Here is a 15,855-nt window from a genome sequence, read left to right on the forward strand (position 1 = left end):
TTACTTACCAAGGAAACACTCCAAAGCAATCTTGTTAAGTTCTTGAGATTGAAGATCTATGAGGGAAGCCTGGATTGGTGAATTGGTGTAAGATACAGCGGCGATGTACTGCTGCACAGCAATGGCATCCTCACTCTTCTTCTTGTCTAAAAAATAAAATTAATGTGAAACAATCATTCTGATTGGCTGCTGGTAAGGCCTTCCAAGAATACTTGCATAGAACAGTGATTTTGATTGGATGAGGGACTTGGCACTCTCACTCTTCTTTTTATCTAATTGATAAAGTTCATGTGCAACAATCATTCTCCTGAGCTACTGGTAAGCCTCACTGAGTTTGATTGGACAATAGATTTGGTATTCTTTTTTTTTTTAATCTCATTACAAGTAGAATTCAAGTGAAAAAAACAATCTAATTGGCTCCTGGTTAGCTCTTTCAAGAATATTTGCATAGAGATTTAGAACAGAGATTTCGATTGGATGGACAAGACAGTTTGACTATTCCTAAACATTTATGGAATAGAAAACAATATATATTTGCAAACAAGTGATATAAACAATTATTCTGATTGGCTAATGAAATTTATTTAGATGAGACAGTCATGCTGATAGGCCAATGGGTTTCTTACCTTTCTTGAGAATAGATCTCTTGAGTGAACCCATGAACTTGAGGGATCCTCTGATAGATCCATCACTCTTACGCTGCATGATAAATCTACAGAACAAGGAAAGAGAGAGAAATAAAAATATGAGGTAGTGTATGTGTGCATGAGAAAAGATACAAGATATAGATTTATAGATAATGAAAGAGACAGAGAAAGAGGAAGAAAAATAAAAATAAATATTTATTATTTATTTACTTATTATCATTCTTTTTTCTGGGGTGATATGTAAGTACATGTACTTACTTGTCAGAGCTTTCCCTGAAGTACCTCTTGGCAAACTCAGTCATTGAATAACGTTTATGGTCATCATTAGGGGCATTCACTGGCTCCATTCGGGGCTGATGCCCTTGCTGTTAAAGTGAACATGAAATGAAATAATGTAAATCACAAATCAAACAAAATTATGATACTGGGATGGGAGGAAAATAATAAAACCGTCACATTATGACTAATGTATACCTGCTTGGTCCCGTTTTCATAAAACCTATTGCAATAACATATTAATGATAACCATTCAAAGCTACTAACAAAGTGGTTCATAATTTGATGAAGAAATTTGTCATAGATAGGTTTCTTTTGTACTTATATAAATATTGTTTTGAGACAAGACCAAGATTTGGCTGTGACCGGTTAATATATATCAATAAAAACAATCACATAATGGAAATTGTACAATACCCTAAATAAACATAATACTCAAACTGTATGATAAACCTTGAAACAGAGACATGCTTCTTTGTTTGTAACAATGATTCATCTGGAGACTATGTTTAACAGCTTATGTTCTTCAATATGACATCAGTATTATCCATTTTTTTTTGCGTAATTATCTAAAACAAATAAACTTTGATAAAAAATGATTTGTTATACAAAGATGCTCATTTATTAAGAAAGAGTAATCGTATCGTATATCTATTTTAGTGCCAACTTCTTGATTTATGCGATGATTTTTCCTTTTTATATTTTCATATAATGAAACAAAATATACTGAAACAATAAGAAGCCTATTAGCAAAGTTATGGACAACTAAGGTACATGCTTTAATTCACAGATGATTTGAGAGAAGAGTACTTCAAGTGATACCAAATTGTTGCTTTTCTTTTTTCCCCCTTTACATTATTCAAAGGAACAATAGATAATATCTTTTAAAGGCATTATAAAAGTGAAATGCATGTATGATAACCTTGGATAACCATAGAGGATGAAAGAAATGACCATTTCAGTCCATGTTCATGCAATGTATTTATGCAATATGGCATGGACATAGTTTATCCATGTATTAAGAGAATCATGAACCAGGTTTAATGAGAAACAATGAACAGGACTTCAAATGTGATATATCAAAAGGAAATCACACCAGAGAGAAATGAAAATGGATATTGAAAAAATGGGAGCCCAAGGAAATTGTTAGCATTTGTTCACACTAAGGGTTTACAATATTTGTTTTGTTTCTCAATTTAAACATCAATTATTATTGCCTGTTAATAATTCTATTTTATTCTTTCATAATTTACTTATCCAAGGAAATTAGAGGGCAAAAACTCCAGTTTTGAGAGCAAATGCTTATTTTTTTTACCTCTTCAAGCATCCGGGTTTCAATGTTGACACGATTCTTTGCCTGGGAGGAAGAAAATGGCATCATTCTGGCTTACTCCACAAGTTCAATTATTCATATATTCTACTTTTCCATTTTCAACATGAAATAAAAAGCATCCATCCATCCAACATTTAATTTCAAAAGTATAAACAGTCATAACATCCCAACAATGGAGCTTTTTAAGATAATTGCTTAATTTTGCACATTGTCATCAGTGTCACTTATTTGGTTTAAGAGCTAATCATTTTTCTTTTTAAAGGAGGGGGTGAAGGAGTAAGGATAAAGTGTGATTTGAAAAACATACCAGTAGTGTTCCAATGTATGAATATGATTCTCACAGCATTCAAGAGATAAAATGAATTAAAGAGAGATTGAATCATATGGATCAAGAAAGAGTTGATGATTAATCCTGATTTTGAAAATATTTAGAGAGGGGATGAAGTTTCATACGTTAAAATTCATGCAAGGGAATGAATTCAGTGATGTGTTGTTCGTTTGAGAGAGGACAGTATATGGACAATCAATCAAGTTAATATCCGCCACTTAAATTAATATCATAAATATGATAATCACAGTTGAAGAAGTTGAAAATGTACACATAAATGTATCAAAATCCACTTTATAAGATCTTTAAAAATGAAAATTGGTGTTTAAAATAAATTCTTGATGAAAGAGATGGTTCCATAGTCTCTCCTTGAAAGAAAGTTGTTTATATTGTTAATGAGAATTAACAAGACATGGATTGAACTAAAAAGAGCATTTAAAACTAAGATCTTCACTGCTTAATTTGTTTGTCAATGTTACAGACCTATTCAAGATTCAAATTTTAGTTCCACAAACTGCGTAATGCAAACACAAAAGATATCAATCCCATGTTTCCATGCAATGATATGTGATTTGCATTATAACATCATGATAAATTAGTCAGTTGTACATTCAACATACAGGTGTAGCTGTATCCCTACTGTACAGGACAATGTCATATATAGTTACTATGTGAAAATGCTTAAAGTTAACATAGTGACACATAGTGACTTTGCTAACTTTTGAGCGATCTGACCCAATAATAATTGCCCTTGTTCTAAAGTCCAGGTTAACTAAGACCATGGTCTAATTCTGTGCTAAAATTTTATGGGAAACCAGAAATGTCAAAATTGTGTTTACACTGTATTTTGATATTTATTTTGACCGTATTCTTTCCTCATGTTTTACTGATAAAGACACGTATTTTGGTTATATTATTTCCTAACAGTTAGGAATGAATTGGGCACCAAATGTAATGACAAATTAAACCTCTACTCCCATTTGGCTATTCATAGTTAGACCACAACCTTAGAACAGAGTTTTATTTAAAGCAGAGTTCAGAATACGAGCCTAAATGCTCACATTGTGTTCTTTCCATAAGGGATGTTTCTTCATATAATGATGGGAATGATTAATAAAAGCATTCTTTGATAGGAAACATACCTTTATTTGCCTCAATGTCTGTGGACCAGGGGCAGGAACCACAAACTCCTTAGGAAAGAGACCTGAACGACCATCCAACATTCCAAATAACCAACCTGATTTAATAACGTGGAGAGAATGAAGGGAAAATAGAGATAGCGGAGAAGAGTGAGAGGGTCAGTGATTTTTTTTTTTAACAAACTGCTCTTAGTGTATTATTTAAGAATCATGAATTAATATTGTCATGAGGTTCCGAACGACGATGAGAAAAACTACTGAAAAGTAAATTTTGGCTCATTGCGACCCTATACATTAGAGTTTAGGTCAAACTGGGTTAAAAACAAAGCAAACTTGTAGGATGATTAACAACTTTGGATCGTAAAGTGTTTCATGTTTCAATGTTCACATCAAATGATATTAATTTTATTTCCTTCTTACATGTAAGTAACTTTTAATTCCCTAAGTAAGTATCAAAATAATGATTAAAGTGTGGAGTGGCTTTTAGACAGTACCTGGATCTGAAACATGATGTTTGCCAGTGACTTTGATTATGTCTCCTTTGTGGAAGCTAAGGAGAGTTGTTTCTCTGGTGATGTAGTCTTGGATTGCCCTCATATGATGTGAATCTTTCTCTAGGTCTACCACGTATGCATCAATCATACTCTTGATCTGAGCACCCTGTGATAGGAAAATCAGAATGAATAGAAGCAATAGAACTTGATTTGAAAATCATGACAGTGGTAGTGATGTTTATGATTGTGATGAGGATGAGGATGATAATGATAATTATGTTGTTGAGGATGATGATGAAAATGATGGTGACAATGCTGACAATTATGTTGTTGATGATAATGAAGATGAAAATGATGATGGTGATAATGATGACAATTATGTTGTTGATGATGATGATAACGATGATGATGTTGATGGTTATGATGATAATGATGATGATGATGATAATGATGATGGTGATAATGATGATGATGATTGATGATGATGATGATGAATGCTGCTGCTGATGATGGTGTTAGTGATGACTGATATTGATGATGATAATGATGATGATTATTATGATGATGGTGATGATGGTGATGATGATGATAGTGATGACTGATGATGACAATTATGTTGTTGATGATGATGGTCATGATGATGATTATGATGATGGTGATGATGATGGTAATGATAACGATGACAATAAAAGCAACAATGACAATGTCACTGAGGATGATACTAAAAAAAATCCCTCATGATATTTGAAATCGACCAGCTCAGAGAAAAAAATATTTTCTGGTACAAACACCTTCTACCAAATCATCTGTAAAATTCAAATAGTGAGCTCTTATACATATAAATTGAATTATTACCTTTACTGACCTCATCATCATCCATATCACTTCAAAATCAATTCGGTGCCTTCATATAATCATTCTGCATATTGTAATAAATATCTTACTCTGTTTGTATAGACATTTATCGCTGTTCCATCTGCTAGATTGAGTTTGAGTATCTGGTTTGGTGCAGCTATTATCTGGTTAAGATCTGAAAAGCTTTAAAAATTATATTTGAAAAAAAATACTTGGTCAATCATCAATTCATCTAAAAATAATTTTAATTGTTTTTTGGGTAATTCTAATCACTCCATTCTGAAGTGTATGATTGTTCTAAAGTTAAGTACATATAATTCCTTTGGAACTTAATGTTCCCATTAGATTCAACAAATGATAGCTTCTTCAAATAAGAAAACATTTCACAACAATCAAGAACCTACATGATGCTAGAATACCACAAAACAGCATTTTTTTTACTAGAAAAGTAATATTTTAAGGAAGAGGTACAACTTGAATTGTAAATACATTATTAAGCTTTCTCCAATTTCCCTGTAAGTAGCTCTGAAGTGACTTTTATTTCTTGTAACAGATCAAATATCAGATTCAGGGTTGAGCTAACATTAAATGTAGGTAAATGTAGCTAAAGTGGTACCTCTATATCATAAATTAAGACAATGCTTTATATGTCATAAAAGTTAAAAACATAATAATTCAAAAAAGTTGGATTCATGACTGAGAAATGAATTAGTTTTTGTGGGGGTGATTTTATTGCTTTTTCAATCACTTAATTTGAAGTTGTATACCAGGAAGTGAAAATAGAGTGCCTATTTAGTTGCAAATCTTTCAAAAATAAAATCACCAAGAAAAATTCCTCTAAAACAGTATTGATTCAAGACAAATCACTTTGAAAATAACCAAGATCCTGTACAACCATGGTCTAATTAGCCGAAGTACTGGAAAATTTATTCATACTTCATATTTTTCATGACTTTGGACTAAGGAATATCCAACTGCTTTACTTACTGGAATGATTCTGTGACGACTAATTGATCTTTCATTGGATCTAACTCATGCCTGACAAGGTAGATACCTGCATCACTGACACATAACCATCTCAGATCAGGATGTTGACGCCCACCCTATATTAAAAGATATCATACCAATCAGATTTATTGTTTGTGACCAAAACGGAGAGAGTGTTTCATGAACCATCTTGTCAGTGATTTTCAGTGACAACTATGCTCTGAGCCAATCAGATGCAAGGATTTCAATAGCTTAAAACAGTTGACACAAAAAAAAAATTCAACAATACTCTCCCAATTTAACAATGGTGTTTTTGAATCTATAGCTTACATTGTGGCTTGTGGAGATTCCATGCATCAATTATGCTTAGTATACACAAAAAGTTTCCCAAAATATATTTATGCTGTTGTTAAGAGTACTAAATTCATGCTGGTTGCTAAGGTTTTATTACAAACATTATAAACATTGTGGGTGAAACAAAGCATAAAAACTAGAATTTAGCATACTGTGGCACAATAATGCATTTGTAATTGGACACAAATTAAGTTACAAAATAGAAATTGTGGTAGTAATATTATACCAAATATATTTATTAATACAAAATCAAGATTATTTCTCAATTGCCATTCAGTCAATTCTTTCTGTATACATTGCTTTGAAACTGAAAGTATTGAAAACTCATGTTTCAAGAAAATCATCATTTTTTTTTAATCCGTTTACTTAAAAATATACATTCTTGGAATCTAATGCAGGCAAAATAATCAAATGTGCTAATAATAAACATTTCTAAGTTCCATCTAATTTTTTCATGATGCAGGAAAAAATTATTTAAATACAGGAAGCAAGCAAGCACGAGAATTATGTAACAAAATAAAACAAATAAATAACTTATGAATGCATCAAAATCAAAACCATAATGCAAAATAAATGTGTAATTTAATAAAAATAAATGATGAATAACTTAAAAAACAAATGACTGAATGTAGATAATCAACTATATATAGATATAGTTAACATTACATTTGAGGTATTTTCGAACCATTTTTCATGTGTCTTAAATGAGGTTAGTATACTTACATGAATGGGGAAAAACCTGCTAAAATATAGAGGCAATTGTCTGGCTGCCTCAATAACTTCCTTTCGATGAGCACTCTTCTGGGGTAGATTTTTAGGTGTGATGCCATATTTGTCTGTTAGTAGCCCAAAAGCAAATTAGTGTGACCAAAGTGGGAGTTAGTAAGCAATAACAAACCAGTAACAGTGCCATAATCACATAATATAGTTAGTATACATATAACTTTATCTTGAAACCTGTCTTAAGTTTGGAGAAAAACCGCACACAGAGTGAATTTTATTGGAGAGTCATTTGAAAATACTTATCTTTGAAAAGTATAGTGGCCATATTTTTTTTTCACTAAAAAAATGTGTGAATTAATGAGATGTAGGATCCTTTCTTTGTGAATCTATAGCTTCTTTTATTAAAATCCCTTGGAAAAGTGATCTTATACTCTATGTATTTACATGTATAAGCACAGATTGTCACAATTCTGAAATTTTTACCTATTCCATGCTTTAGAAGTAGTATTATATCTGACTTCAATTTTTGCACTTTATTGATTTTACACACCATCTAACACAAAATGTGTATTCTGATGTTTTAATTTTATCTGATAAAGAATTCAATTTTGACAACAAATCGGCTTTAATCTTATCAACTTGAAACAGGCTTTAGAGAAAGTTGCATTGAACTTAGTCAATAACTGTGCAAGTGTTAGGTGTTACTGCTTTTTTATCATCATCACTATCACCATCATCATCATCACCACCACCACCATTACTAACATCATCATCATCACCTGATCACCATCAACATCACCATCATCTTCATCATCATCATCATCATCATCACATCATCATCACCATAATCATAATCATTATCATATCTTCATTCACAGTAATCACCATTACATTTTTTTAATTGAATGAAACTTCTTCCAGCCAATTTGTTTTGATAATCATCACAAATAAAATATTCCGTTCTCTAATGAAAATTAAAATACGAAAACACTTAAAATTAAAAAAAAAAATAATAATAATACTGCTTTCTTTTAATCAAACAATGCTATGTTACCCACATACAACCTTCATCCATTGCAAATTACGTATAAAAATATAAATGCAATTAATAGTATTAGTAACCCCAAATAAGATATTTCCAACATAATACAAAGCAACATAACTGCAAGCATGATGTTTTAAATTCTTAGAAGTCTAAGATTATTCAAATTTTCAGCATAAATAAACAAAAAATAACATTATGAATTTTCAAATAGGGAAAGAGGTGGAATTATCACTCCAATCCCTAAATCCTTTGTAATAAATACTGGTGTCATGGACAATTTTTTTTGCTTAGTGCATTAACAACATCCCTGTTAAAATAACTCAAACAAAAATAATAACTTTCCATTCTAATTTTAGAAAGTGTGTACAAACAATGAGATACAAAATGCAGTTGGCTTTTAAAACATGCATAAAACATTAAATTTTTAAATTGTTTTTAGAATTTAGGAGTGAATCAAATGAACAAGCTCAGAAACTTCATTAGAATGCAGGTTAAATTCATAACACACATCTCTTAGTGCATCCAAGAAGGCTCTTAGAAATACCATCAGGATCAATGCATTGTGAATCATCGATCAGTAACTTAATAAAAAAGGTGTTCTATCAAAAGCAGGCATCATTTTGATTGATTTACCTAGCAGACGAGCCATAGACCGTTTCTCTCCCTTACGCATACGGATGCAGCTATTACTGAAGACATCCAGGACAATCTGTGAGAAGATCAGCTGTTGAGTGGTAGGGTTTCCTAGGCGTTCTCCCGGAGTAAACACCTGAAAACGGAAGAGATGATTGTTATGTAGTATGAATTTAACTTCCTGTTATCCTTTCAGTCATTCACCCTCACTTGTTTACAAACTCTCCCAATGTCATCTAAGAATTCCCAAAACCCCAAATACCATTTAATTGCTAAGCCTTGACCATAAAAAGACCAACCCTCAGTGATGTCAGCTAACTTCATGGAAGAAGTATGACTCACACTCCAGCCCCAGTCACTTGCACAGAGCATCACCACACCCCATATACCAGAGAAAGTTTGATAGACAGTTAATTGTAGACCAATCAGAACAAGTTTAGATCACTCCCACCTTAAATAGTTACACCCCAAAACTAAGGATATAAATAAGACTTCTTGATGATTAGAATATAGAAGAGAGAACACCAACGATAGAATACGAGACCCACACTCATCCAGATAGACTGACTGACTTCAAGACTTAGACGTCCATCGAACTGATGATTAAATACTTTGTGATTTGAACTGTATAACTTTCTCCAAAGTTTCTTCATTACGCTTCCCTAATTACCGATCCCAACACGACATGATGTCAGAAGTAGCAAATATCTGAAGGGAAGGGTCAGCCAACTTAATTCTGATGATCCTTGTAGGTTTGCATGGTGGAGTTTATAATGTGGAGAAGGTTTACGGTTCACCATGTGTAATATGAAGAAGGGAAAGGAAATACTGGCAGATAAATTAAAATGGAAAGACAAAGTCACAGAACCATCACTGACCACCCGACATCGACCTGGCCCTTTATCGATTCCTCCGATGTCTGCATTCTCGCCACAAGTACCCAGAACTCGTTTAAGCATCCTTCACTCATGAAGACGGACAGTCAACCTGCCCGAAACGTCAAGTAACCTCTCTTCACTTCATCTTGCTACTACTCAAACCATTGCTACTCTAGCAATATTTAGCCTATCTCATCTGGTTTACAGTCCTTTTCGGGACTTCACTCACTTTAAGAAAAGAATACCTCTAATTTCCTCTTTTCATCGTTTCTCGTCTTTCCATTTCAGTTTTTCTGCCTTTATTTCCTTTCCCTTCTTCATATTACACATGGTGAACTGTAAACCTTCTCCACGTTGCAAATCAATTATATTTGTCATGGAGTTATACATTTATATACATAAACAACTTGAGACTAGTCCTTGTAGAAAGCCCTCATGAGGGTTAGGCAAATTTTTACAAATTGCCTTATAATTACTCTTCGTAAAAGGGGAATTGTAAAGGCAGCAATGCAGTTGAGGGATGCACTCAAGGCAATTGTCTTCATTGCCTTGAATTAATACAAGCCCTAGCTGCATGAGGCTAGATAAAATAATTATTTTAAACTAAACCAGATGTCGGTTTTTAGAGACCTGGCTTAGGTCTTTTGGATGTTGATCTATATAAAGGGAAGTCCATCCCGACATGTAGTCGGTAATGCATGGAAATAGCGTGAGACATTTTAGTAAAGGTTTGAGGAAACTCCATAGGAAAATAATTGAAATTCAGTCTTATAAATTTTGATTTTGTGGTGTCATATGCGAGGCTGCTCCATATGTCATATTGAATTCAAAAGATAATATAATTTTAATTTTTTTAAGAAAATTATATTAAATGGGATTTATATAAGATGACAAATTATGATTTAAGATGACTCGATTATGATTTATAAAGCATGAAAAAATATACAACTCGTAAATTATCTGATGTACTTTTGAAAAATCTCTACAAATACATGTATGTTCCTTTTCGTCTGCTTCTATCAAAACTAACTTGAAATCAGGATAAAAAATAGGTCCCAAGAAGTAAATTATATCTCATTGATTGACACATACACTAAAATGGGGCTCATCTAGAATAAGACTGTGGTGCACATAACCCCTGTAAAAAAATGGTGTCTATACTTTGAGGACACATGCAGCAGCTTGGAAAGATACAAAAGAAGCAAACTATTTCTCACCTCTTTCCTGATGGTGAGGCTCCATCTGACCCTGGTGTACATGTAGAAGGAAGACTGTCCCATCGGATAGACCAATGTCTGGACCTTCTCCATCTCCTCAACATCAGCATCAGATAGCGCATCAGGTATGGTGGATGACGTCTGAGGAAACAAAAGGCCATCAAAGACATCATGTTCATCTGATCATTAACATCATCACGATTCATGGTCTTTGCTTTAAGCAATTAGGAATATTTGATATCTCAATGAATAAAGAGGGTTTATCTCGGTGTGTAAGCTTAATCATCCAAATTGTGAGACATTTTGAAGCAAGCACAGTCAGATTGAGACCAGTGCTTTCCAAGATGCCCTTTGTGTTATCACTATTAATACATGTTTTCGTATGCTCTTGAAATGCAAGATTAAACCACAAACAGCCTTCATGTTTGGAAGCAGGGCAGGATTCAATCCTGGAATATGCAGAAGGGATTATACAGATCATTTCACTTTTAATCATGACAATTTTTTTATGTAGACGGAATGATCATCTGAAAGTTTAGCATCTAATAAGTCAGAAGAAAGACTGGAATATACTTACGACAGATGGTGTATCATCAATTTCCTGGATGATGCCTTGGGCCTTGAGGATATCAACAGATTCCATCTCTGTCTGGGTGGTCTGGATTGATATCTCCTTGTGCTCTGTTACAACGGGAGGAGGGAGTGGAGGAGGTGGAGGCGGGGGTGGAACAGCACCAGCAGCAACTACCACTTGAGCAATTGGTGGAGGAGAAGGGGGCTTTTGTGGAGGGGGTGGCGGGGGAGGTGATGGTGCTTTGGTGACGACAGGTGGAGGTGGTGGTGTCTCCTTTGGCAGTATCTTCTTTGGTGATGGTGGTGGTGCAGACTTCATTTGTTCCTTGAGCATCAGAAGTGCCTCTGAGTGATGATCCTTCTTCTGTCCAAAGACTTTTTTGGCTACAGGAGGAGGTGGTGACTTCACTGGTTCTGGTGCTGAATCTTTGGTTGCTACCACATGACCAACACCCCTTGGTCTTATTTTCTTTGTATTTGTCTTACGCAAGCTGCCGGCACGGTCCTGTAGCATGTCGGCGGTAATCGCGGTTGGACGATTGACAGGAAGCGATGGACCAGACTCCACTTGCTGTTCTACCTCTAGGCGTCCAACAATAACTTCTTCCTTTGGCCCATCTGCTTTTCGTGGAGGCCAGACGATCTTCCCGACCCTGATGGTCCTAGCCCTGTCCTTGACATCATCCAGCTGGATAGTACGACCACTTTTAGAAACAAATTGAGGAGGTGGAGGCGGAGGAGGGGGAACAAAGCTATCTCTGAAGATAGGAGAAACCGGAGAGGTTGGAGGAGAGACAGCTTTTAAGGCAGATCTCTCATCGCTTGCTCCATTGCTGATGTTGACAACCTCCTGATTGAACTGGATACTCTTCTTCCTCTCCTGGATGTTCTTTGAGACTGCTGTCTGCTTAATGGCACTTTTCAGCGGTGCCCCATTTACCGAAGGCACCGCTGGTGGAGGTGGTGGAGGCGGGGATATGGATGAAGATGATGCCGAAGATACTGGTGAGACAGGAGGCTGAGGTGCTTGAACTTTACTAGCAGTGTTCTGACGTGCCTTTGGTGCATGAACTGTTGGTGCAGTGCTGACAACCTGAGCCTGTTGTGTCTGTTGAGTTTGTTGTTGGTTCAATTGCTGGATACTTTGCATCAGCTGTTGTTGCTGTTGTTGTAGCTGCTGTTGCATTTGACTTTGTTGTGCCTTAAAAAAAATTAAAGATAAATGTTGTGACAAAAATTAAGGTGACTACAATTTTGACAATTCAGGACCTACAAATACTTTAATTAGGGCGGGTTTGAAATTAATCCATTTCTCTCGCTGTGACGGGAAATAGGGAAGAAATTTGTTTCCAGGCCATTTTTCATACTAGACAATGGAGTGCTTTCAGCCAATCAAATGATAAAATACCAGTAGTTTGTAACAACTACTTGTGACTTGATGTGGGTGGCATGTAACAAAGTTTAAGGCCAAGAATGATTTTTTTTTCATCATGATATGATTGATAGGATAGAAATTAGATCATAAATGAGTCTTTGGGCTCCCATTTCAGTACGCCATATTCCAGTATCCATATCCCGCATGAATTTATGAACACTTGCATGAACCAGCATCTTGGTGAGCACGTTATCTTATCAGTGATAATCAAAGATAAATTTGCTATGAGCCAATCAGATGCAAGTATATAAGTAGCTTATAACAATTAATAGTCAGTGAAATCACTATTTTTTCATGAAATGCTTTCCCTATCTCTAGAATTGACAGTAACTCTATACAACATACCAATAAGGTTTGCTGGTTGAGATAGGCTTGTTGTGACAGCGCTGCATTGGTTAGGGTTGGGTTGGTAAGTTGAGTCTGGGGTACCATGACTGGTGCTGCTTGCACCATCTGTGGTTGCACCACCTGTGGTTGCATGGAAGTCATCATCGGTGTCTGCATCATGGGCACCATACCTAGAATCATTAAAATAATGAACAAGGTCCAAAGAAATGGAAAGTTCAACTCTAAATTTTGTTAACAAATTTTCGGCATTACTCCTATTTGTTTTAAGATCGGTATGCTCTATCTGCAATTAAAATCATATGATCAGTATGCTCGATCTGTAATGAAAATCATAAGATCATAAGTCAGAAAAAATTGGAACCCTCTTAAAAAAAAAGTTAAAAAAAAATTAGAAGCCTCTTAATTTACTATCTATTGTCCACGGCGGACGGCATTTGAATGTTAATGAGTCAGAAAGAAGAGGATCGAGGGTATTTGAATTCAGTTCATTGTGGTTCAGCCATGAACCAGAATAGCCTGTTGGTTAAGTCACTGCCCGGAAAGCAGTAGATGGCAGGTTCGAATCCCACTGGTTCCAATTTTTTCTGACTTATGATCTTATGATTTTCATTACAGATCGAGCATACTGATCTTAAAACAAATAGGAGTAATGCCGAAAATTTGTTAACAAATTATAATTTCCTCCTATAAAAGCCTCTTAATTTACTATCAACTATTAATTACTTGGGGCCAAGCCAGGAAGACCAATTCATTTTATTGCAGTAAATATGTAATGAAAAATGCTCTTGGAACAACTCATTTTAGGTACACAAAATACAGTAACTGTAATTCATAGTGTTACGAAGATAATACATGCAATCCATTAATGTATTCAAGACATTTAAACCTGTCAAAATTTTTATATAAAAAACACATTGATTTGTGTAATGCAGGGTTAGTATAACACTGAAACACAAAATGATGGTGCACAAACGTAATAAAAACAGAATAACAAGAACGTGTAGCTGATCATTTATTTTGAGTTGACCAAAGTAAAGGAACTGTTTCTAATGACAAAATCTACAAATTCCGATTGAAAAGAACAACAAAGATACAATTCAATAGAATAACTGAAAATGAATAAATTACTGAAGAAAACATCATGTTTTAGAAATCTGAATGGAAAGGGGTCACTTAACAAATTTCCTACTAAATTCTGTAATTTACACAGACTCTGTACAGGAACCAACCACTTCCAGTAGGCAATGGGTTAACCTAATTAAAATCTGGTCTTAGGTTTGAATTGATGGATGTATACCTGCCACGTTAGCTGGTACAGGTTGGACAAACTGTGTTCCAATGGCTTGTGGTGCAGGAGTCATGTATTGGGTCAATCCGGCAGCAGGGGCTCCTAAGAGCAATCAACAAGATCATCAGTCGAGACAAGTTCTTGGAAGTTTTCAGGATATAGAGCTTTGAGGTATTGCTCATGCATTTTGGATTCAAAGCAGCAATAGCATAAGTGATGGATCCTGGGTTATGTGCTATAATTTCATGATATAGAGGGCTTTCAGAGAGGAATTTCATTACAAAAGGGAAGACTGGTTAGATGCTGAAGGGATGTTTTCAAAAGTTACAGTTTTGAGGATTCATTTGAAGCAGGGTCCTTGCATTCTGCATTCCAAGCAGCAACAAACATACACTGTTCTTTGAAACTTATGCTATACTTAAGCAATAAACAGAGATACTGGGCAGGAATTTTATAGGAAAGTGGGGAGACAGACGAGACACTCAATGGATGTGTGAATTACTATGATTTGAAGCCATTGATAACAGAGGAAACAGGGCTCATGCATTCAAAGCAAGCTGCAATGGTGTGGAGTACATAGTCCTTACAGACCTATCATACTTGGCAACATATAGGATGGAGCCTCTTGGGGACCAGGGGCCCGTTGCAGAAAGAGTTGCAATCAATCTCAACTCTAAAAATCATGCGCAACTTGATATTCAACCAATCAACAGCGCGCATTTGGGACTTGCGATTGATTTTTTGACTTGCGTTTAAACGCAACTCTTTCTGCAACGGGCCCCAGGAAACACTAGGGAGTTGTTTTCACAAAATAAAAAATAAAAATTGCTTGGCACAAGCATGGGATGGAACCTCTGGAGGGGTGAAACTGGCCAATGAGAAGATAATAGGTAGATGAGAGTAACAAAAGTTTATGATAGTATATGAAGAGATAGCTCAGCTTCCTTGGTACTATTTGTGTTTCTTTACGGTTGTTGTATCATAGTGCATCATGGGACTGAATTCTAGTATAGAACTGCCATGATTATTTATTGATAATGCACTTATGATCATTGTTTCCATTATTTCAACATCACTTTCTTATTTCAATTATTCAATATTCTATTTGGAAATAGGATATCGCTTTAATTCCAGTATTTTAAAATGCTTAAGATTGAAGTTCATAGAAATATCATGAATGAAGTGTGTGACTAGGACTACATGTTTTGATTGATGCACCTGTTTCTTGGAGCACCGATTCTGTCCCATAATGCATTGCCATGAAAACACAATGGCATGTTGAGTTAGGAGAGGTGGGGGTAG

General features: G+C 34.9%; 1 protein-coding gene across 8 annotated transcripts in view; it reads right to left on the minus strand.

Moving 5' to 3' along the window:
* The window catches only part of LOC121422279 (unconventional myosin-XV-like), an 80,533-nt gene that overhangs the window by 11,994 nt on the left and 52,684 nt on the right, over positions 1 to 15,855 (minus strand). For 5 of the 8 annotated variants that reach the window (XM_041617204.1, XM_041617206.1, XM_041617205.1 and 2 more), the window contains 14 exons: positions 14,563 to 14,655; positions 13,263 to 13,435; positions 11,487 to 12,683; positions 10,910 to 11,050; positions 8,815 to 8,950; positions 7,137 to 7,249; positions 6,060 to 6,175; positions 5,162 to 5,255; positions 4,218 to 4,383; positions 3,727 to 3,821; positions 2,239 to 2,280; positions 906 to 1,012; positions 627 to 712; positions 9 to 146 (listed from right to left, as the gene is read on the minus strand). In XM_041617204.1, the coding sequence (XP_041473138.1) occupies positions 9 to 146; positions 627 to 712; positions 906 to 1,012; positions 2,239 to 2,280; positions 3,727 to 3,821; positions 4,218 to 4,383; positions 5,162 to 5,255; positions 6,060 to 6,175; positions 7,137 to 7,249; positions 8,815 to 8,950; positions 10,910 to 11,050; positions 11,487 to 12,683; positions 13,263 to 13,435; positions 14,563 to 14,655 (2,697 nt within the window). The remainder of the gene's footprint in view (positions 1 to 8; positions 147 to 626; positions 713 to 905; positions 1,013 to 2,238; positions 2,281 to 3,726; positions 3,822 to 4,217; positions 4,384 to 5,161; positions 5,256 to 6,059; positions 6,176 to 7,136; positions 7,250 to 8,814; positions 8,951 to 10,909; positions 11,051 to 11,486; positions 12,684 to 13,262; positions 13,436 to 14,562; positions 14,656 to 15,855) is intronic. The other 3 variants (XM_041617211.1, XM_041617210.1, XM_041617207.1) reach the window with 2 other exon arrangements.

This window comes from Lytechinus variegatus, chromosome 10 (assembly GCF_018143015.1).
Source record: "Lytechinus variegatus isolate NC3 chromosome 10, Lvar_3.0, whole genome shotgun sequence".
Lineage (NCBI taxonomy): Eukaryota > Metazoa > Echinodermata > Echinoidea > Temnopleuroida > Toxopneustidae > Lytechinus > Lytechinus variegatus.